Genomic DNA, 24,038 nt, shown 5'->3' on the forward strand with positions numbered 1-24,038 from the left:
AACCTGCTGCACTGTATATCAAATAACTCCCCTACTGCACCCGTCTCCACCACCCTCCTCCTCTTCTCCTCCTTAACCCCTACTACACCACCCCACCTGACTGCTAGCGGTGCCAATATGGCTGCCTACGCAATCCCTCGCATCCACCACCCACTCTCCAGAATACCTCCCCCCCCCTCTCCTCCCCCGCCACACCCCCCCTCTCCGCAAATCCCTCATCCCCATCCTTACCTCACCGCTTACACAATTCCTCGGCCTCACCACCCTCTCTATCACCCTCTCTATCACCCTCTCTATCATTCTTATCAATATTTATATCACCCCCCTCTGCCAGCTCCTCACTGACCTTAAACTCAAATTCTATCTCTATGCTGATGATGTTCAGATCATCATTCCCATTCATAGCTCTATATCTGACACCCTGGAGCACTGGGAAAATTGCCTTGCAGCCATCAACTCCCTCCTCACCAACCTTCAGCTTGCCCTCAACGCAAACAAAACGGAACTCCTCCACATCTCCTCGCAACCGCCTGACCTCATACCTAATGACCCTAAACTTAACCTCCTCTCAGGTCAACCAGCTGTTAGGGACCTCGGAGTTCTCCTTGATCCCAACCTTAGCATGAAACCACAAATCAAATCTATCCTCAAAGCAGGCTTCTTCAAACTCAACGTTCTTAAGAAACTCCGACCCCTGCTGTACACCCAAGATCTCCGCACAGTGATCCAAGCCACCCTTACCTCCAAACTGGACTATTGTAATGCCCTCCTCCTAGGGCTCCCCTTATCTTCAATAAAACCCCTTCAACTTTTGCAAAACGCCACTGCAAGGCTCATTACCAACACACGCATACACGAACATATTACCCCTGTCCTCAAGGATCTACATTGGCTTCCCATCCTTTTCCGTATACACTACAAGACCCTGACCATAGTACACAAATCTATCCACACACACAACTCCAACTGGCTTGACCTCCCTTTCACTGCGCCCCTGTCCTCCCGAGCCACCAGATCTGCCAACAAAGGTAATCTACATGTACCGTCCTTGAAGGCAGCTCATCTCTCCTCCACCCGTGACCGCTCCATATCCATTGCCGGCCCCGCCCTCTGGAACTCCCTACCCGTCCACTTGCGCCTTGAACCCTGCACCATCAAATTCAAAAAGAAACTAAAAACATTCCTCTTCAACCAAGCCTACACAGAATAGACCCTCCCTTCCCTCTATTGCTCATACCCCCTAGGTGACCGCCCTTTTCCTTATATTAAGGAATCTAATCACAATGTACATTGTTGTCTTCTTGTTATGACCTCTTGTTGATTTCTTGTTGTTTAATCTATTTTCCCTACTGCTCTAGGTTAACCCCCTGCCCAGTTCGCCTCCCCTGTTGAAATGTACTTCTAAATCTTTTGTTAATATGTGAACCGGTATGATGTCCCCACTAATACCGGTATATAAAAGTTTCTAAATAAATAAATAAATAAATAGGAACATGGTCCCTTGTGGAGCGAGTACCGGTTCCTATCTACAATCTGCAATAATGACTCACGATCTCTGTACCTGCGATAACGTCTTAGACAGAAGGGAGTCTTGGAGATTAGGAACACAGGCCCTCGTGGAGCGAATACTGGTTCCTATCTGAAATAGAACTCACTGTGTTCACGTCTGCGATCGCTTCCAGGTAGTAAGGAGTCTTCTGAGCATTCAGGGACATAGGCCCTCGACCGAGTACCGGATCCCATCTTAGCAATCTGAAATCAAGAAGAGAGAGCGGGGCCCCCGAGGAGTGGGTACCCCTTGGTAAGTTTGTGGAGGCAGAGCAGCGGAAAAAGAGTTCCCCTTGCTAACTCGATTCGTAGTTGCAAGCAAAGACCTTTTAAGGTGGAAGCGGATGATGTCACTATGGGGGACGCCCCCGAGGTTCGCGCCCTTGCCGGTACAAACTCTGGAGCGTGCGTGCGCGCCCTTACGTCATCGGGAACATGGCGGATCTGTAGCGTCAGGCCAGCCCGGGGATTCCAGGAAGAACAGCGAGGAGAAACCGCGGCAGCATCTGTCCATCAGACCCGAAGGGAGTCGCCACTAAGATAGAGAGGGTGGTGCGAGGGCAAGAACAGGCACGAACGCAACAATATGGCTCTACTTCCCTCAATCCACAATGATCTCAGGGTGATTGGAAATCAAAAGATCCCAGGCATGGAGAGCAGAAGATTTTTAAATCCTTATTAGTTTTAATTATTGGGTGTAATTTGATGTTTCTGCTTTTTTGAAATATTAAATTTTTGGTGGGGAAATAGAACATTTTTTAATTATTGGATTTTTTATTCATTAGATGTTTTGAAATATTTTATTGGTGTTTGGGAAATTTTGGATACTCTTATTCATTAACTGGTTTGAAATATTTATTATTTTTACGAATATGATTGTACTATTATGATTTTATATTTCTTGATTTTATTACTTAATGTTTTATGAAGAATGGTAATGTTTCTGTTTTTCCATTGTTGCTCTGCATGTAGAGGCTGGCATGTTGTGGGTTCCAGTTCAGTTCTGCTCAGCACGTTTCTGTTTATACTTTCTGATCTCTTCATTCTGTATTTGGTGAGGTTCTGTCTGTGTTCTGCATATGTGACTGAGGTGAGGGGGTGGGACCGTATCAGTTTTTAAAATTATAGATTGCAGAGGGGAACTGGGCTTTATTTGTGTGTGTGGGGGGGGGGGGGGGGGGCAGCATAGTAACTGTTCACACAAGGCAGTAAAAAACCTAGCACCTGCGCTGCCTCCATCAACCCTTTCCTCTAATTTAGTGCTGGCACAAATTTAAGTTTAGAGCAAAGCCAAATCACTTTCTGGCTTAATCAGCCTCCAACTTTTATTTATTCTGGATATTCCAGCCAGCAACTATATACATTTAGTAGATGATAATATAATAAATGGTGCAAAAATCAGAGTTCATGGGAATACCGACAGATATCAAGCATGCAACACATATTGGATTAAGAGCAACCAGTCACTTGGTACTCAGTTGAACAGCCATTAGACTGCCCAGACCCAACAGGTTCAAACTGCTTTCATTCCTTTATAATTTTTGGCAGGATGCAGAACTTACACCCCACTATACTGTTAAACCTCCCAGCCTATAGGGGCTAGAGAAATCTAACTCCACTTGCGAGCAGTCTCTGTGGACAAGATTTGCAAAGCTGTGACATAGAGTTCCCTCCACACCTTTGCCTCACATTACTGCTTAGACAGGGAAAGCCGACATGACAGCCATTTCGGTCAGTCAGTCTTACAGAATCTTTTCAGTAACTAAACCCAACTCTTCCTACCTCAGGCCCTTTTTTCGGGTTCAGGCTGACTCCCCTTGTTCCAACATTACTAGTTGTTGTGCCCATTGGCACCCAGTTAAGTGCTGCTTGTGCGATGTTTGAATGGGAGCAGCCTGTAGCTAGGTATTCACCCACATGTGAAGGCTACCATCCTGCTTGTTCTAGGAGAAAGCAGAGTTGCTTACCTGTAACAGGTGTTCTCCTAGGACAGCAGGATGTTAGTCCTCATGAAACCCGCCCACCACCCCACGGAGTTGGGTTTCTCCTTATTTGTTTTATTTTGTTTGTAATTCTATATTACGAGACTGAAGAGGGACCTCCACGTGGGTGTGTGGATAATGGCATGCTGGGCATTCTCAGTGTGCATGGACAAAGTTCTAGAAACGTATAAAATTATACAAACTGTTCTCTGTCAGAGGCACTAAAAGAGAGGTTATTTGTATGTTTTGCAATTGTCTTTCCTGTGTCTGCTGAAATTCATGATATTCTTTATAACCCATTTAAAATTTTCCTTCTCGATGTATATAACACTGTTGGTGTAAAAGCCCTTGAAATATGCTTTGTGATGCCATTAAGCCCTTGAAAAACTATGTCATATTTGAACAGCAGTTTAGCAGGCATTATGCCATTCAAAAGAAAAAAATTCTGGAGAGAAAAGTCATACCTTTTGGTAATGGATCATTAGGGGATATATTTTCAAAGGCTTAGCCAAGATCTGTGTGGGTAAAAACAGGAGGAAAAAGGGTAAGAACATAAGAACATGACATACTGGGTCAGACCAAGGGTCCATCAAGCCCAGCATCCTGTTTTCAACAGTGGCCAATCCAGGGCATAAGAAACTGGCAAGTACCCAAAAACTAAGTCTATTCCATGTTACTGTTGCTAGTAATAGCAGTGGCTATTTTCTAAGTCAACTTAATAACAGGTAATGGACTTCTCCTCCAAGAACTTATCTAATCCTTTTTTAAACACAGCTACACTAACTGCACTAACCACATCCTCTGGCAACAAATTCCATAGTTTAATTGTGTGTTGAATGAAAAAGAACTTTCTCCAATTAGTTTTAAATGTGCCACATGCTAACTTCATGGAGTGCCTCCTAGTCCTTCAATTATCCGAAAGAGTAAATAACAGATTCACACTTAACCGTTCTAGACCTCTCATGATTTTAAACACCTCTATCATATCCCCCCTCAGCCGTCTCTTCTCCAAGCTGAAAAGTCCTAACCTCTTTAGTCTTTCCTCATAGGGGAGCTGTTCCATTCCTCTTATCATTTTGGTTGCCCTTCTCTGACTGAGTCTACTAAAACATGCCTGAGTGTATATGGTGCAATTTTTTTATTTATAAAATTCCTTTAAAATATTTTAAAATTATAATTCTGAAAGAAAATTGCAAGTTCTCCCTTATTTGAATGAAATGCAAAAACTCATAAAATGACACTGTAAACCTCTTTGAAATGCTTATAATACTTTCCAAACAATTTCTACAAAGGTTAACTAGTCATTGTCCTATTGTCACTGATTGTAATATCACTAATTTAGTCAATTTTGTTTTAAATGAAGCCAAGGACTCGATAATCTCATTGACGTGTCAAGCAGCACTGGAAAAGTTAACAAAAAGTAAGTCTTCCCGCTCTCTTTCTTCTTTTACCTCGTTTTAAAAAGATTGTAATTGCTTGCCATATAGAATTCGAGCTACTTTGACTTTTATATCAGACTTGTAGCATAATGCAATAAAGTATTACTTGTATGCTACAAGATACAGGGTTCTCCATATAGTCTATTTCAATGTTTCCCAACTTTTTCATGCCCAAGGCATATCTTCGTTAACAAAAATATTGTGTAGTACACCAACTTTCGCGGAGCATGCAGTGCAGACATAGTGAGGACTCATATGGCCACAAAAAAAAGAGCTAGAAGAGCACTGAAAGTCCCTCCGGACTTTTTTCATAGTTTTAAAATAAATCGAGATGGGGTGACGACAAACAGGTGCAGGAAAAGGAAGATGTCAGTGTAATATGGGCAGCCAGCTCAGATATTTACGTTGCCTGCCACATGTTGCTGCCAGAGCTCCTCTACTGCTGCCTCTCATAATACTCAGTGAGCCACATCGAGTGCTCCATGACTGATGTTCCCATCTACCTCAGCCTGGGGGTAAGACAGAGACTGGATGTGCTCAAGGATGGGGAAGATGAAGTAATTGTGTGTGCAATGTGTGCTGTAGAAAGTGGGGCCCAGCGTTCTGCCGATTTAAATATCACCACATTCCCAGGCTCATGCTGTAGCTAGGGAAAAGAGGCATGCTTTATTACACATGTTCTCAGAAAGGAGCTCCTACTAAGTTTAAGAGCCACCGCTTGTTATGATTCCTGCCCGCGGAGCTACTCTCCGCGAGCAGGCCTCTCCACCCACCTGGTTTCCCCGATGCGGCAGGACGCCGCTGACTCTGTTCACCGCGGCCCGGAGGCAGTGGCTGTCTCCGTCCCTGCATGGCAGGGCTGACGCCACCGCTGCTGCTTCTCCTTCGCAGCAGGGAGCCGCTCCCAGGGTCCTTGCTGGGCAGGGAGGCTGCCTCTGCTAATGCCTGCCTCTCCCTGCCTTCTTCGCGGCCTAGTGCCGCCGCCGAGATCTGCGGCCTGGAGGCCGCACCTACCAGCACTCTTGCGGCAGGGAGCCGCTGCCCTAGATCCTCTTCGAGCAGCAGGGGATAACCCGCTGCCGCTCCAATGTCATCGTGCGGCCTGGAGGCCACCCCGAAGCCTGCCTGCTCCTCCTTGCTCCTGCGCGGCCGGGTGCCGCTGTCCGCAGTGCTGCGGTTCTTCTCTTCCTGCTTCAGCCTTCTTTAGGCACCGGCGTGCGCCTCTTCTCTTCATTTAAAGGGCCAGCCCCAGAAAGTGCTGCTGGCTCCTTCTGATGACAACTTCCTGCTTCAGCCCTATAAAAGAGCCTTGCTTCAGTTCTTCCAGGCCTTCGGATTGGGTTCCACAATCATCTGTGTCTTCTGACCGGTCCAGGTCCTCCGTGGTCTCCTTCTGCTTTGACGGCTTCATCTCCATATCACTGATGTCTTTCGTCCAGGTCTTCAGTCATCTCCATGTTCCAGATGTCCGTTGTCCAGGTCTTCAGTTGTCTCCATGTTCCAGATGTTCATCGTCCAGATCTTCAGTTGTCTCCATGTTCCAGATGTTCTTCGTCCGGATGTCTTTGTGTCCCCGGTGCCTGATGTTCTGGTCTTCTGTTGTCTCGAGGTTCCTGATGTCTTTACCTTCGTCTCTGCCTCCATGCCTTGGTTCCTAGATGTCCACCTTCCTGGCGTACCGTTGTCGTGGTCCATGACCAGCTCACTGGTAGTGGCTGTGTAGGGCGCCTCATGGTACAAGGCCATCTTCATCTCCACAGCACAATCCTCTGGAAGACTTCTTGCTTCAGTCCGTTATTTTTAATCCTTGAAAATCGAATCCTGCTTCAGAGTTGTCCCGGTCTTCAGAGCCTATTGCAACCTGCATTAAGTCCATGTCAAGTCTCTGTTTGAACTCGCCCTGAGTCCGGTGTGGTCCTCAACCAGTCCTGCGGGGGGCTGTGTAGGGTGCGCCCCAGTGCAGGTCTCTGCAGTTGAAACATAGAAACATAGAAATGACGGCAGAAGAAGACCAAATGGCCCAACCAGTCTGCCCAGCAAGCTTCACACATTTTTTTCTCTCATACTTATCTGTTTCTCTTAGCTCTTGGTTCTATTTCCCTTCCACCCCCACCATTAATGTAGAGAGCAGTGATGGAGCTGCATCCAAGTGAAATATCTAGCTTGATTTGTTAGGGGTAGTAGGGGTAGTAACCGCTGCAATAAGCAAGCTACACCCATGCTTATTTGTTTTACCCAGACTATGTTGTACAGCCCTTGTTGGTTGTTTTTTCTTCTCCCCTGCCGTTGAAGCAGGGAGCTATGCTGGATATGCGTGAAGTATCAGTTTTTTTCTCCCCTGCCGTTGAAGCAGAGAGCTATGCTGGATATGCGTGAAGTATCAGTTTTTCTTCTCTCTTGCCGTTGAAGCAGAGAGCCATGCTGGATATGCATTGAAAGTGAAGTATCAGGCACATTTGGTTTGGGGTAGTAATCACCGTAACAAGCCAGCTACTCCCCGCTTTGTGAGTGCGAACCCTTTTTTCTTCTCCCCTGCCGTTGAAGCAGAGAGCTCTGCTGGATGTGTGAAGTATCAGTTATTCTTCTCCCCTGCCGTTGAAGCAGAGAGCTATGCTGTATATGCATTGAAAGTGAAGTATCAGGCATATTTGGTTTGGGGTAGTAACCGCCGTAACAAGCCAGCTACTCCCCTCTTTGTAAGTGCAAATCCTTTTTTCACATTTCCTCTTGCTGTTGAAGCTTAGAGCGATGTTGGAGTCACAGTAAGCATGTGTATGTTTATTGAATAAGGGTATTGTGTCCAGGCAGTAGCCATCATTCTGGCGAGTCACCCACTCTTCATTGGCGGCCTCTTGACTTTATGGATCCACAGTGTTTATCCCACGCCCCTTTGAAGTCCTTCACAGTTCTGGTCTTCACCACATCCTTCGGAAGGGCATTCCAGGCATCCACCACCCTCTCCGTGAAGAAATACTTCCTGACATTGGTTCTGAGTCTTCCTCCCTGGAGCTTCAAATCGTGACCCCTGGTTCTGCTGATTTTTTTCCTATGGAAAAGGTTTGTCGTTGTCTTTGGATCATTAAAACCTTTCAAGTATCTGAAAGTCTGTATCATATCACCTCTGCTCCTCCTTTCCTCCAGGGTGTACATATTTAGATTCTTCAATCTCTCCTCATAAGTCATTGGATGAAGACCTTCCACCTTTTTGGTCACTCTTCTCTGGACCGCCTCCATCTTGTCTCTGTCTCTTCAGAGATACGGTCTCCAGAACTGAACACAATACTCCAGGTGAGGTCTCACCAAGGACCTGTACAAGGGGATAATCACTTCCCTTTTCTTACTCGATATTCCTCTCTCTATGCAGCCCAGCATTCTTCTGGCTTTAGCTATCGCCTTGTCACATTGTTTCGCCGACTTCAGATCATTAAACACCATCACCCCAAGGTCTCTCTCCTGCTCCGTGCACATCAGCCTTTCTCCCCCCATCGAATACAGTTCATTCGGATTTCCACTCCCCATATGCATGACTTTGCACTTCTTGGCATTGAATGTCAGCTGCCATATCTTCGACCACTCTTCTATCTTCCTTAAATCCCGTCTCATTCTCTCCACTCCTTCCAGCGTGTCCACTCTGTTGCAGATCTTAGTGTCATCAGCAAAAAGACATACCTTACCTTCTATCCCTTCCGCAATGTCGCTCACAAAGATATTGAAAAGGACCGGTCCCAACACCGATCCCTGCGGTACACCGCTTAAAACCGCTCTCTCTTCAGAGAGAGTTCCATTTACCATCACACATTGTCTTCTGTCCGTCAACCAGTTTGCAATCCAGGCCACCACCTCGGCACTCACTCCTAAGCTTCTCATTTTATTCACCAGTCTCCTGTGCGGGACAGTGTCAAAAGCTTTGCTGAAATCCAAGTAGATGACATCGAGTGCTCTTCCTCGATCCAATTCCTTGGTTACCCAGTCAAAAAAGTCAATCAGATTTGTCTGACAGGATCTTCCAATGGTGAATCCATGCTGCCTCTGGTCCAGCAATTCTCCCGACTGTAGATAGTTCACTATTCTCTCTTTCAACAGTGACTCCATTACTTTTCCCACCACCGAAGTGAGGCTAACCGGTCTGTAGTTACCAGCCTCTTCTCTGTTCCCACTCTTGTGAAGCGGAACCACCACCGCTCTCCACCAATCATTCGGCACCACTCCCGTTTCTAGGGATCTATTGAACAGGTCACACAGCGGACCCGCCAGCACATTTCTGAGCTCCCTCAGTATTCTGGGATGAACTTCATCAGGCCCCATGGCTTTGTCCACTTTCAGTTTCACCAGCTCTTCCCATACATTTTCTACTGTAAATGGAGTTACATCTACTCCATTCCCCTCCAGTTTCTTGTTAACTAGTGACGGTCCTTCTCCAGGGTCCTCTTTAGTGAACACAGAACTGAAGTATTCATTTAATATTTCTGCCATTTCTTTGTCTCTCTCCACACATTGATCCTTTCCACCTTTCAATTTCACTATACCACTTTGAACTTTTCTCTTTTCACTGATGTATCTGAAAAATGTTTTGTTACCACTCTTTACCTCTTTGGCAATCCTCTCTTCTGCTTGACTTTTTGCCATCTTGATTAATTTCTTTGTCTCCCTCAGTTCTACCAGATATTCTTCTTTGTGTTCCTCCTTTTGGGATCTTTTATATTTCTTGAATGCTGTTCTTTTAGCCTTTATTTTGTCAGCCACCTCCTTTGAGAACCAGATAGGTTTAATTTTTCTTTTGCTTTTCTTTACTTTTCTAACATATAGATTAGTTGCCTTGGTAATTGCTCCTTTTAGATTGGTCCACTGTTGATCCACATCTCTCTCGTTATCCCAGCCTTTTAGTTGCTTTGTCATGTTCCGGTATCAGCTTCCACTATTCCTCCTGGAGTACTGCCTCGAGCCCAGCGTGGTCCGCGACCAGTCCCGCGGGTGGACTGTGTAGGGCGCGCTGCGTCACAGACTCGCACCAGCTCTTGATCCTGCTTCAGCCCTCGTCTACAATGTCTTTGCTCCAGTTCTCATCCATGATGTCTTCGCTCCAGTCCTTGTCTGTGGTGTCTTTCCTCTAGCCTTCGTCTACAGTGTCTTCACCTCAGTTCTTGTTTACAATGTCTTTGCTACAGTCCTAGTCCAACGTCTTCTGTGTTTCAAGGTCTCCATCTGCCCTCATCCTCTGTCCGGCCTGCGGCCCATTGCCATACCCAGCGGCAGGTCCGAAAGGACTTGGAACGGTCAGAGGACTGTTCATCAATCAACATTGCATTGTTGGTCATCCTGGGGCATGCAGGTCCGGTAGAGGGTCAGACCTTGTACCCTAGTCCTTGCTTCAGTCTTGTCCTGCTTTTGTAACCCATGCTCGCACCAGCTCACCTCCTGCGGTGTGGCTTGGGGTTCCTCCCTGGGCCATGCCATGGCCCAAGGGCTCACATCACCAGCTTCAGAGACGACCACGCCTCCGTGCCTGCCGGAGGTCATACTCGTAATAGGACCCGAAGGCCACCGAGCCCTTGGGCCATAATGGGATCTGAAGACCCCAAGCCCTCGGTCCCTACATCTGCCGGAGGTTGCGCTCGTAACACTGCTGGTGTCTTTTGTTGCTAAGAGCTGAGCTCAGATGCTGGCCTGGATCCGAGCCGCAGGTAGTGGTGACTTTTCCATGGCACACCTGATCAGATCTGAAGATACATCAGTGTGCCCTGACACAGTGGTTGGGAAACACTGGTTAATTTACCTAGCACATCCAAAACCAAATACATCATAAATAGAACATATTGCATCATCTTGCAAAACTTGCATAACTGAGTATATATTTTCATTTAGAAGTTGTAGAATTGTATTTGTTCATTCCATTGTAACTTTTGCCTGTTGTGTGATGTTTTGGAGGGCACATTAAAGTTTTAGAACATGCACCTAAACCAAATGTTTTGTGCAAGCTTTTGTGCTTGGGCCCCTCTATCTTTATTTTACTAAGAGATATTTTAAAGCAAATTTTAAGTATACCAAGTCAGATTACTCAACTCAGTTTAATGAAGACATTTACATTCTAGACCTATAAACAGCTTGTACTTTATTCTCTCTGAAAAGCTCATTGTTCTTACCAAACTCCATTTTCAGAAAGGTTTAGTAAACTGTGCATTAAAGACTGATTCTAATATCCCTAATTTAGTCAATTTTGTTTTAAATAAAGCCAAGGACTCGATAATCTCATTGACGTGTCAAGCAGCGCTGGAAAAGTTAACAAAAAGTAAGTCTTCCCACACTCTGATTTTCTTCTTTTAACTCATTTTCAAAAAGATTGTGGTTGTAGTTGCTTGCCATATAGAATTCAAGCATCTTGACTTTTATATCAGGAAATATTCAAAGCCATTTAGATGGATAACACACAAGTTATCTATCTAAATGACAAGTTATCTATCTAACTCCTTGTTAGCCATCTAACTCCGGGTTATACATTTAAATGTTTAGTTTTGAATATTGCCCTCCTAATGTATAGCTTAATACAATATAGAATTAATTGTATGCTACAAGATATAGTGTTCTTCATAAAGTCTATTTTCCTAGCACAGCCAATACCAAATATGTCATAAAGAGAACATATTGCAATGTTTTGCAAACTCTGCATAACTGAGTGTATATTTTCATTTAGAAGTTGTAGAATTGTAGTTCATTTCACTGTAACTTTTGCTCCAATGACAAGTAAAACATGTTTTAGTGTATAATATATACAAGACGCCTATGCAGTAAAGGTTAGTGTGTAGAGAGTATGCTGTTACTTAGCCAGATAAATCGGAACTTGTCCAGATAAGTGTTGCTGCTTTCAATGTTTAGCCGATAAATTGGAATTTATCTTGATAAGTAGCACACAACTGTTGTACTCATATACCTTCATGTCTAACTAAAAATATGCATGTGGAGATTTTACCTGTCACATGGTACGAGCACTGGCTGGCCGGCGCCATCTTTAAAGATGGCCGCCACCATCGTAAAGATGGGCGCCGCCATCTTTAAAGATGGCCGGCACCATCGTAAAGATGGCCGTCTCCATCTTTAAAGATAGCGCCGGCCATCCAGTGCTCCTACCATGTGACAGGGGCCGGCCAATGGCACGGATACCCTGTCATATGGTAAGGGCAAAGGGCCATCGGCGCCATCTTTATGAGTGGCAGCCGTCGCCCGAGAATGGGAGATCGCTCCCAGGACCACCACTAGACCACCAGGTAATTTTAAAATGTTTTGGGGGGCTCGGGAGGGTGGGGGAAGCTAAGGGGTCATTGTTAAAGGGTTGTGTGGGTTGTTTTTTTTATCGGGCCATCAGCGCCATTTTTGAGTGGCAGCCAAAATGGCACCGATGGCCCAAGAGTGGGAGATCGGTCCCTGCGCCCCCACTGGGTTCGGGAGGGTGGGGTCCCCGTGCCCCACTGGGTTCGGGAGGGTAGGGGAAGGTAAGGGGTCAATTTTAAAGGGTCGGGCCTCACTAAAAAAAAATTAACGATGTGAATCGGAACCGATTCCGATTCACATCACCACCGATCAGATTTTTTCTCCCTCTAGCCGAACCCGATCGTTAAGACGATCGGGCACACGATTCACATCCCTAGTGGTCAGTTTGTGCCATATTCAAAGACATCAGGAATTGGATGGGAGGGAGCCATGCTCATTTCTGCTCTGATTTCTCCTGCCTCAGTCTTTGCTTGGTCTTCCTTGGAAGGGGTAAGAAGTAGAGCTAGTGCTTCCATTAGGTAAACTAGGTGGTCACCTAGAGCGCCAAATTTTGAGGGTGACAAAATCCCACCAGCACAAGCCCAAAGAGGTGCTATACCAGAACCAATACCAGCAAAGAAGGGAGCCCTATACTAGAGCCACTATCTCCAGTAGGAGGGAGCAGTGTACTAGAGCTGCCTCCTATAATTAAGATGGGGGATGGGGATGAATTACTGAAGTTTCACTTAGGGTGCCAAATAGTCTTGCACCAGCCCTGTTAGTAAGTTGGGGAGGAACCTATTAGGAAGGGGTCTGGGGTATGGAGACTCTCTATTTCTTGCCTGCATGGAGATGATTGGGCCACTAGAGGGGTGCGGAAGCTGGCCCGTTTTCTACTAGTTTGGGGGGGTTAGGGGCAGTGAGGCCCTTTTGTGCATTACTCCAGGCAAGGAGGGTGGGGAGCTGCCTTTAGGAGGGCAGAGATATGACTTTCACTTTGTTAATGGGCCTTTTCACTTTGGGCAGATTAACTTGGAGAATTTTATGATCCAGTGCATCCATGCTGAACTCTTTAGGTTAACTTCTGTTCTAGTACTATGTGTGCACTATGAAGCTATGGGGATAAGTTTTTGTGTGTGCCAAATTATAGTGCATTGGCTGTTATGTGACATTTTGGAGTGCACATTAAAGGGGTAATTTTCAAAAGGTGTAACACACATAAAGGGCCAGATTTTCTAAGCCCTACGCCTATTTTACAAAGGCCCAGCGACGCGCGTAAAGCCCTGGGACGCGTCTAAGTCCTGGGGCTTTGAAAAAGGGGCAGAGAGGGGGTGGGGAGGGGCAGGGCGGTCCAGGGGGGGCGAGGCAGGGCCAGAGGCCTCCGGCACAGGGGCCATTTGCCGCTGTGTTGGAGGATCGCATGCCGGCAGGCTGCAGGCATGCGCAAGAGGTAGGATAAAGTGCAGGGGATGGGTTAGGATAGGGCTAGGGGGCGGGAGGGTTAGGGGAAGGGGAAGGGGAAGGGAGGTTAGGTTAAGGTGTTAGGAAGTTCCCTCCCAGGCCGCTCCGATTTCGTAGCGGCCTGGGAGGGAACGCGTGAAGGCCGCGGGAGGTGGCGTGCGCAGGGTGCACAATTGTGCACCCTCTTGCATGCGCCGACCCCTGATTTTTATAACATGCACACACCTGCACATGCATGTTATAAAATCGGGTGTCCATGTGTGTGCTGGGTAGCACACACACATGGATGCCCGCGCGTAGCTTTTAAAATTTACCCCAAAACTGAGTTTTACATCTGTAAATGTTCTGTACTCTTGTAAGTGGGCTTTTGATAATTGCTACAATATATGCTATTGAATTATCTATAGTTCTACATATGTAAGTGCATTTTACGTGCATAAACAACTTTTGAAAATTTCTACGTTAGTGTGTTGTATTTTTATGGGCAAGTTTTTGTGCATATTTCTATTTATCTTCATTTTAACAAGAAATATTTTAAACCTATACCACCAAAAGTGCATTTTAAGTACATCAAGTCAGATGACTCAACTTAATTTAATGAATAAATTTGCACTCTGGACCTATAAACTGCTTCTGCTCTCTGAAATGCTCATTGTTCTTACCAACCTCCATTTAAAAAAAAAAAAAAAGTGTAGTAGACATTGTGCTAGTAAAGATTAATTGTAATATGTCTAATTTAGTCCATTTTGTTTTAAATGAAGCCAGGGACTTGATAATCTCATTGATATATCAAACAATTCTGGAAAATTTAACAAAAGGTAAGTCTTGCTTCACTCTTGCTTTTTTATTTCATTTAGTGTTAAAAATATTGTGGCTGTGATCATATAATTGCTTGCCATGTAGGAATTGAGCTACCTGACTTTTATATCAGATTTGTAGCATAATGTAATAAAATATGAATTTTATACCACAAGATATAGTGTTCTCCATATCGTTTATTTACCTCATAAATATAACATATTTGCTTAAAGAGAACATATTGCAATATCTTACAAAAAAACTGAATAACTGTATATTTTCATTTAGAAATTACAGAGTTGTCGTTCATTTCATTCTTTATTTCTCTTGACAAATAAAACATGTGTTGATGTGAATTATATACTATGGGTCTATGCATTAGAGCTTACTATGGCATGCTAAGACTGTTTAGCGTTTTCCTGGAATGGCAGGACTGTGCAGTAAGGCCCTAGCATTCACACTAACCTATGGGCAGAGAATATTACTAGGTGTGCATACCCACATGTTAATGAAGTGGGCACATGGAAATAGTACGTATTTTCTCCTTCACCCGCTATTGACTATGAGCCTGCTAAATCCTAAACGTCAACAACTTCCTCAGTCCAGCAATTAACTTTTTAGCACTTATGCTCTGTCTCTCAACCCCCTGTGCTATCTAAACCTTTCCCTTTGGATTGGTTAGCATGGGGGAATTTTATCTCCCCAGCCCAACACCAAGCCTCCTCCTCCCCCAAAAATGCCAGATAAAGTAACCAACATGGTCTGAGTCACCTCCCCAGCACAAGTGAAGTGACCAGCATGGCTTGATATCCTCGCTTCACCCTTCCTGGAAACAAGTTAAACTCCTGGTTGCCTAATCACTCCCATCCCACATTGCATACACAGGTCAAGTGACTTGGATGGGAGTGTTCGGGCCATCAAGCCTCATGACTTGTGTCTGGAAGGGGGGGAGGGGTGATTGGGTTTGGGATAGTGGGGGGAAGGCAGCAGGAAATTAAGTCACAAGTCCCTTGACTTTTGTTCCGGATGAGTGGGGTTGGGAGGAGATGATTGGTTTGATGTGCTCCTTGACATTCTTTCGGAGAGCCGTCAGAATGCTGGGAGCCTTACCTTATGTCTGAGGGGAGAGGGATAATCATGTACCCAAGGATCTTAATTTATGTCTGGGAAGGGGTAAGGAGTGATTGGTCCATGCCAGTGGACGTTTCCTGTGTTGGGAGGTGGGGGCGGGAGGTGTTCTGATTGGACCACACGAGACATTTTGCCCTTGTGGCTGATGTGGGAGCAGGAGGTGGTGGAGCACAGAAGCTCACCACTGTAAGTAGGGGTGTAAGAGAGAAGCAGCTTCCCAGTGTAAAAGCGCATTGGGGCCAGAAAGAAGACTTAAATGCAAGCATGGGCTGGCAGTGGATGAAAAGCCAGGAAGAGTGGTGTTTGCTGTCTATTATCCAAGCTGAGGGAAGAGGATGAAAGAGGACTGGGATTAGTGTGGAAGGGGTAGAGGGAGTGAAGAATGGGGATAGGGCTATGGAGGGGGCACAAATATGCTTGTCTCTAGTTACAATTTTTCATCTCCAGAGAAGGATGGAAAGCAGCCTTCTTGGGGGGAGGGGGGGGGGGATAAATCACCTGAGGCCAATATTCAGCACTATTTAGCTGGGTAAGTAGCAACTTATCTGGCTAAGAGGTAGCTGCTGGGTGCCACTTAGCTGGATAAGCCACTTATCCAGCTTGGAGGTTAGCCAGATATCTAGTGGGCGGTCAGTGGGGCGGATCGGGGCAGTGCTAATTATCTGGCTAACTGAACCCAATGGGCCAGATTTTAAATCTTATACGCGGGCGGACATTTGTTCACGCAACCCGGGGCGAACAAATCTACGCCCAATTTTATAACATGCGCTGGCTGCCGCGCGCATGTTATAAAATCCAGGGTCGGCACGCACAAGGGGGTGTACACATAGAAACATAACATAGAAACATAGAAATGACGGCAGAAGAAGACCAACCGGTCCATCCAGTCTGCCCAGCAAGCTTCACACATTTGTTCTCATACTTAACTGTTTCTCTTGGCTCTTAGTAACCTTATGTTCTAATTCCCTTTTCACCCCCACCATTAATGTAGAGAGCAGTGCTGGAGCTGCTTCCAAGTGAAATATTAAGTTTGATTAGTTGGGTAAGCGGCAGCATAGCTCTCTGCCATGAAGCAGAGGGCAATGCTGGAAATGTGTGAAGTATCAGTTTTTCTTTTCCCCTGTCATTGAAGCAAGGAGTCATGCCGGACATGCACCGAAAGTGAAGAATGCCTTGAAAGTCACATTAACTATCATCAAATATTGAAAAGCCTAATAATTGGTAATACCTATAAGCCCATGAACCCATCCCTGTTTTTTTTTCTTTTTTTCTTTTCTTTTTTTAATTGGGAGATGGATGCCCTTCATCCTTCTACTCTGTGAAGGTGGACACCTACCACCGGCCACTGGCATCCCGCTCCGTTAATGCCTCTGTGGCTACTGCCGCTCCATGCAGTGTTTTACTACCTGCTCTTTATATGCGTCCTCTAGAACTGATGGATCCCATCCCTGGGTTTTTTTATTATTTATTTAATTGGGAGATGACAGCCCTCCATCCTTCCGCTCCGTGAAGGTGGACACCTACCACTGGCCACTGGCATCCCGCTCCGTGAATGCCTCTGTGGCTACTGCCGCTCTGTGCAGTATTTTACTACCTGCTCTTTATATGGACACCTACCACTGGCCACTGGCATCCCGCTCCGTGAATGCCTCTGTGGCTACTGCCGCTCCGTGCAGTATTTTACTACCTGCTCTTTATATGTGTCCTCTAGACCTGATGGATCCCATCCCTGTTTTGTTTTTTGTTTTTGTTTTTTATTTAATTGGGAGATGACAGCCCTACATCCTTCCGCTCCATGAAGGTGGACACCTACCACTGGCCACTGGCATCCCGCTCCGTGAATGCCTCTGTGGCTACTGCCGCTCCGTGCAGTATTTTACTACCTGCTCTTTATATGCGTCCTCTGGACCTGATGGATCCACAATATTTATCCCATGCCCCTTTGAAGTGCTTCACAGTTTTGGACTTCACCACTTCCTCCGGAAGGGCATTCCAGGCATCCACCACTCTCTCCGTGAAGAAATTCTTCCTGACATTGGTTCTTAGTCTTCCTCCTTGGAGCCTCAGCTCGTGACCTCTGGTTCTGCTGATTTTTTTCTGTTGGAAAAGGTTTGTCATTGTCTTTGGATCGTTAAAGTTTTTCAAGTATCTGAAAGTTTGAATCATATCACCCCTGCTCCTCCTTTCCTCCAGGGTGTACATATTTAGATTCTTCAATCTCTCCTCGTATGTCAACCGATGAAGACCCTCCACCTTCCTGGTCGCCCTTCTCTGTACCGCCTCCAACTTGTCCTTGTCTCTTTGTAGATACGGTCTCCAGAACTGAACACAGTACTCCAGGTGAGGCCTCACCAAGGACCTGTACAAGGGGATTATCACTTCCCTTTTCTTACTCGATATTCCTCTCTCTATGCATCCCAGCATTCTTCTGGCTTTTGCAATCGCCTTGTCGCATTGTTTCGCCGACTTCATATCATTAGACACTATCACCCCAAGGTCTCTCTCCTGCTCCGTGCACATCAGCCTTTCCCCCCCCATCGAATACAGTTCATTCGGATTTCCACTCCCCAAATGCATGACTTTGCACTTCTTGGCATTGAATTTCAGCTGCCATATCTTCGACCACTCTTCCAGCTTCCTTAAATCCCGTCTCATTCTCTCCACTCCTTCCGGCGTGTCCACTCTGTTGCAGATCTTAGTGTCGTCCGCAAAAAGACAAACCTTACCTTCTATCCCGTCCGCAATGTCGCTCACAAAGATATTGAACAGGACCGGTCCCAACACCGATCCTTGCGGTACACCACTTAAAACCGCTCTCTCTTCAGAGAAAGTTCCATTTACCATCACGCATTGTCTTCTGTCCGTCAACCAGTTTGCAATCCAGGTCACCACTTCGGCACTCACTCCCAAGCTTTTTGTTTTATTCACCAGTCTCCTGTGCGGAACCGTATCAAAAGCTTTGCTGAAATCCAAGTAGATGACATCTAGCGCTCTTCCTTGATCCAATTCCTTGGTTACCCAGTCGAAAAAGTCAATCAGATTTGTCTGACAGGATCTTCCCCTGGTGAATCCATGCTGCCTCTGGTCCATCAATTCTCCGGACTGTAGATATTTCACTATTCTCTCTTTCAACAGTGACTCCATTACTTTTCCCACCACCGAAGTGAGGCTAACCGGTCTGTAGTTACCAGCCTCTTCTCTGTTCCCACTCTTGTGAAGCGGGACCACCACCGCTCTTCTCCAATCACTCGGCACCACTCCCGTTTCTAGGGATCTATTGAACAGGTCACACAGCGGACCCGCCAGCACATCTCTGAGCTCCCTCAGAATCCTTGGATGAATCCCATCAGGCCCCATGGCTTTGTCCACTTTCAGATTCTTTAGCTCTTCCCATACATTTTCTACTGTAAAATGATTTTCATCTATTCCACTACCCTCCAGCTTCTTGTGTAGAAATGGTCCTTCTCCAGGGTCTTCTTTAGTGAATACAGAGCTGAAGTATTCATTTAATATTTCTGCCATTTCTTCGTCTCTCTCCACACATTGATCATTTCCACCTTTCAATTTCACTATACCACTATGGACTTTTCTCTTTTCGCTGATGTATCTGAAAAATGTTTTGTCACCATTTTTTATCTCCTTGGCAATCCTCTCTTCCGCTTGACTTTTTGCCAACTTGATTAATTTCTTCGTCTCCCTCAGTTGAACATGTGCACCTTGCGTGCGCCGAGCCCGAGGGGAGCCCCGATGGCTTTCCCCATTCCCTCCAAGGCCGCTCCGAAATCGGAGCGGCCTTGGAGGGAATGGGGAAAGCCTCCAAGGCCGCTCCGAAATCGGAGCGGCCTTGGAGGGAACTTTTTTCCATCCCTCCCCCTACCTTTGCAGCAAAGGTTACGACTGCCCAAGGCAGGCGTAACTTGCACACGCCGGCTGATTGCCGGACCACTCCCGAACCGCCCCTTTTTGCAAGCCCCAGGACATAAGCACATCCCTGTGCTTGCGCGCGCCACCGAGCCTATGCAAAATAGGCTCGGCGCGCGCAGGGGCTGATTTCCTCAGGTTACGCGCGTAGCCTTTGAAAATCTGCCCCAATAAGTGCAGATATTCTGGCTTATTCAGTTTAGTTAATTGGATAAGTTAGCCCTGCCATAGAGCAGGTTTAACTTCTCTGGATATTTTATCCGGATATAACTTATCCAGCTATGGGGGTCATTTTTCAAAATGCGGTAAGGCGTTTTCGCATGCGATAGGCCTTTAACACATGCGAAAATGTGCATGCGATAGCGGCTGTGACCATGTGGTAAGGTTTTATCACCATTTGCGATGTGTCCTGTAAGGCTTATTTCAGATGATTTGAAGGCTCCAGAGCCCTGGGGAGGGGGAGAGAGAGAGAGAGACCAACCATAATATCATGGCCCATAGGCAGGTATTTGTATCCCTAGGGTAGGCCCACCTAGTAACTCGAGGTGGGGATTAGGTAAGTGTGTAGGGGGTTAGGGGCCACTTTGACATGCTACGTGACACCTACAAACAGAACAGTGGTCACTTGTGAAGATTTGTTGGCCTTCGGAGTGAGGAAACTCACTCCAAGATGAGATTTGGACAAGGTTCTCTCAACCTAGCTTGATGGACTCTCTACCTTGGTAACATCAAGCTAGGTTGAGAGAACATTGCCCAAATCTCATCTTGGAGTGAGTTTCCTCACTCCGAAGGCCAGCTAATCTTCACAAGAGACCACTGTTCTGTTCGTAGGTGTCACGTAGCATGTCAAAGTGGCCCCTAACCCCCTACACACTTACCTAATCCCCACCTCGAGTTACTAGGTGGGCCTACCCTAGGGATACAAATACCTGCCTATGGGCCATGATATTATGGCCAGGCACTCTCTCGCTCTCTCTCTCAGTGGTTGAATGCAGGAAATACATGAGGTTTGGCACTTATTGCAGAATCTGAAATGGTATCACAATGTGCACTAACTTATCTCTTCGCACAGGTAATTATCACAAATTGTGATAAATACTATATTAGCATAAAACACACCCCTTTTGCTATCTCATGCGGTACTTACCGCATTTTGATAAATCCAGGCCTATGTTTTTTAAAATTTTTTATGTTATATTTTTAAGTATTTTGAAAACCGTTGTGATGGAATGTTTTCTTAATGACGATATATAAAACCTGATAAATAAAATAAATAAATGTAGTACCAAACCCAGGGATATTCATCTGCATAGCCATATTGCTGAATAACCTATGTAATTTAGCTGGATAAGTCTTATCCGGCTAATTTACATAGATGGTTTCTTTGAATATTGACCTCCTTATGTTAACCAGTCCTTTCTCTGTGAGTTGGTTAGTGCATCCCCAAATAAGGGAATAATTTTATAACAACCTTCCTAAATTTGCAGGCCGTTATATCCCTAAGTTACACTTGTGTAAATTCGCTTTGAAAATTAGCCCATGAAAATTACCTGCACAAAGTTATACCTGTTGCCTTGCGTAGGGAGAGTTTATAGGGAAATTTGCATGCATACGTTTCAAAATGCAAAAACGTGTAAAAATGCAAACCCTGTCCAGACGCCACTCCCGAAACATTTCTCCCTGATGTGTTTAAACTTGAACAAACAGAGGGTGCATGCATCTAATTTTATATGTGAATTGGCCAGACAGTTTTGAAATGGGCCCTTTCCGCAGCTAAAGCATTGTTTTACCCACTGAAGCCCCTTTGTAAATTATCTTCCCTGTGTTCTTTTAGCAAACGTTAAAATGTTAGCATATAGCAACAAGCATTTTTAACATGAAATGCTCTGCAACACTCGATTGAATTTAATGAATACATTTACACTGTGGAACTATAAACCGTATTTGTGCTGTTAAACTTTCTAAGTGGAAGAGCCTGCGAACCAGGGAAGTCAGGTTCCCGCTGACACTCCTTGTGACCTTGGCCAAGTCACTTCAGCCTCCATTGCCTCAGGTACAAACTTAGGCTTCCTTTACTAAGCATTTCTCCCATAGATAAGGAATAGGAGAAAAGCCTCAGAAAAATCAGGCCCTTGGACTGGGGACAGGGAAATACTTACAGTACCTTGAAGTGTCACGAAAGGCAGAATATACATTTTTTTTAAAAAGTGCTCAAATTTCTTCCATGAAACCTATTTCTGTACAGGTTTACTAATCAATGTTTCATTACTGATTAATTTTAATTGTACTAACTTGGTCAATTTTATTTTAAATGAAGCCAGGGGTTTGATGATTTCATTGATGTATCAAGAAATGCAGGAAAAGTTAACAAAAGGTAAGTTTTGCTGCACTCTCTCTTTGTTTCCCTAATTATGGACAGATTGCTATAATTGGTTGTTCACCATGTAGCATTTCATTTTTTTTAGAGTTAGACATCAAGCATAAGATAATAATATATTAATTTCATGCTGCAATGATTAGCATCTTCTGCACAATCTGATTACGTGTTACAACCTAGATAGGAGAATTTTTCGGGCATTCTTATTTCCTTCATTTCCCTAGTTTTTGACTGATTTTTAAAAAGGGTTGTGGTCATGTATTTGCTTACTATGTAGCATTTGGTGTTTCACATTAGGTATGATGAAGCATAATACAGCTGTGAAGGCTGGATCTCCAACCACCTTCTGGGTCCTATTAAGTTGAGGTCTAGTTGGCTTTCCAGCATCCTCAAGCCCCTTTTATCCATCCCCAGCACCACTCTGAGCCTCATCCTTCACTCTCGTTCTTCCTGGCCATATTTTGGCCTCTTGGCCAACTTCACTCTGCTTCCTTTGTGCCTTCTTTTCTGCATGCCTAGAGGGTGTGAAACTCTGTCCTCCTTCTCCCAAAACTCCATTCAGGGCGCTCTCTTCTATGTCTTGCCTTTTTCTTGTCCCAGCTTTATTTTTACCAATCTGCTGCTGGCCCTTGACTATACTGTTGCCTTTGTCCTTGTCACCTATTATACCTCACTACAACAATAAAAGATGAATTTCATACTACTGTATATGGTATTTTCTAGAAAATGTTTCTGATGCAGGCAATACAGAATAAGTCAAGAGAACTTATTAAAGCATTGTTCAAAGCCTACAAAATGACTGTATAATTTGCTTTAGAATTTGCAAAGTTATCATTATTTTCAATCAAAGCATGCCTCAATGTATATGTTATGCTTTAGTATTTATAAAATTCATTTTAAAATAGCTTAAAAGTATACATGTAAAAGAAAATTAGAAGTATACCCATATTGCTTAAATAAGCTTAATCTAGAATCTTACATTGTAGACCTATAAACCATTTTTCTATGTTAAACTCTCTGAAATGCTCATTGTTCATCCATAAATTTCATTTCTTCAAAGGTTTAGAAAATCCATAGATGACTGATTGCAATATCACTAACTGTCAATTTTGTTTTAATTAAAGCCAGGGACTCGATAATCTCATTGATATGTCAAACAGTGCCGGAAGAGTTAACAATAAGTATGTTGTCCTGCATGCTCACATTCTTCTTTTACCTAATTTTAGAAAGATTGTGGTTGTGATCATGTAATTGTGTGCTATGTAGCATTTAAGCTACTTGACATTTTCATCAGACATTGCATAATGCAATAAAATATTAATTTTATAATGCAAGGTATAGTGTCTTTACTATAGTGTGTTTAAATGGCACAGCCAATGCAGGACAAGTCAAAGGAGGATATTTTGAAATATCTTGCAAAATATTTAAAATAGTACATTTTCATTTAGAAGCACCAAAGTTATAACTGATTTTACTGTAGCTTGATATTAACATAAATTGATATTTTTTTCTCATAACTGAAACATATTATCTATACTTTAGCTTTTGGATGGGGAGCTAATTTTGTGTCATTGTGCATAACTTACATACATTTTCAATGCTGACTTACGCTTTGAAATTTATTCTGCTAAATCTACCTGCAAAGATTTGTACCTGCTTAAAATGTACACAAATTTTGGGCGACAATTTGCATGCATACTTTTTAAATCCAAAAGGATGCATATAAGTGAATGTGCAGATATTGAAGAATTAGAGGCAAGATATATTGAAAGTCTGGCTGAGGTGGGTTTGGAGAAGCTAGCCAGCTAATAGCATGGAGTCTGATAATCAGCCACAGGTAGTAATCTATCTTACCCCTCATTCCATGTCTTGGGTCTTCATGTCATTGTGCTTGCTGTCATACCTCTCATTCTAAAACTTAGGTTGTTGATGCCACTGTGCTTGCTGCCATCCCCCTAACTCTGTTTCTGGGGGTCCTCATGGCATTGTGCTTGCTGCCATCCCCCTATCTCTGTTTCTGGGGGTCCTCATGGCACTGTGTTGCTGCTATGCCCCTCACTCTAGGCCTTTGGGTCTGTGCTACACTGTGCTTCCTGCCCTACCCTTGACTCTAGGTCTTGGGGTCTTTGTGCCTTTTTC

At 44.7% G+C, this 24,038-nt stretch overlaps 1 protein-coding gene across 1 annotated transcript in view; it reads left to right on the forward strand.

Annotated features, from left to right (window-relative positions):
• The window catches only part of SCEL (sciellin), a 241,197-nt gene that overhangs the window by 158,347 nt on the left and 58,812 nt on the right, over window positions 1-24,038 (forward strand). Inside the window, exons 22-26 of the mRNA XM_029603190.1 lie at window positions 4,894-4,950; window positions 11,199-11,255; window positions 14,434-14,490; window positions 21,840-21,896; window positions 23,024-23,080. Coding sequence (XP_029459050.1) covers window positions 4,894-4,950; window positions 11,199-11,255; window positions 14,434-14,490; window positions 21,840-21,896; window positions 23,024-23,080 — 285 coding nt within the window. The remainder of the gene's footprint in view (window positions 1-4,893; window positions 4,951-11,198; window positions 11,256-14,433; window positions 14,491-21,839; window positions 21,897-23,023; window positions 23,081-24,038) is intronic.

Source organism: Rhinatrema bivittatum, chromosome 5, assembly GCF_901001135.1.
Source record: "Rhinatrema bivittatum chromosome 5, aRhiBiv1.1, whole genome shotgun sequence".
Classification (NCBI taxonomy): Eukaryota; Metazoa; Chordata; class Amphibia; order Gymnophiona; family Rhinatrematidae; genus Rhinatrema; species Rhinatrema bivittatum.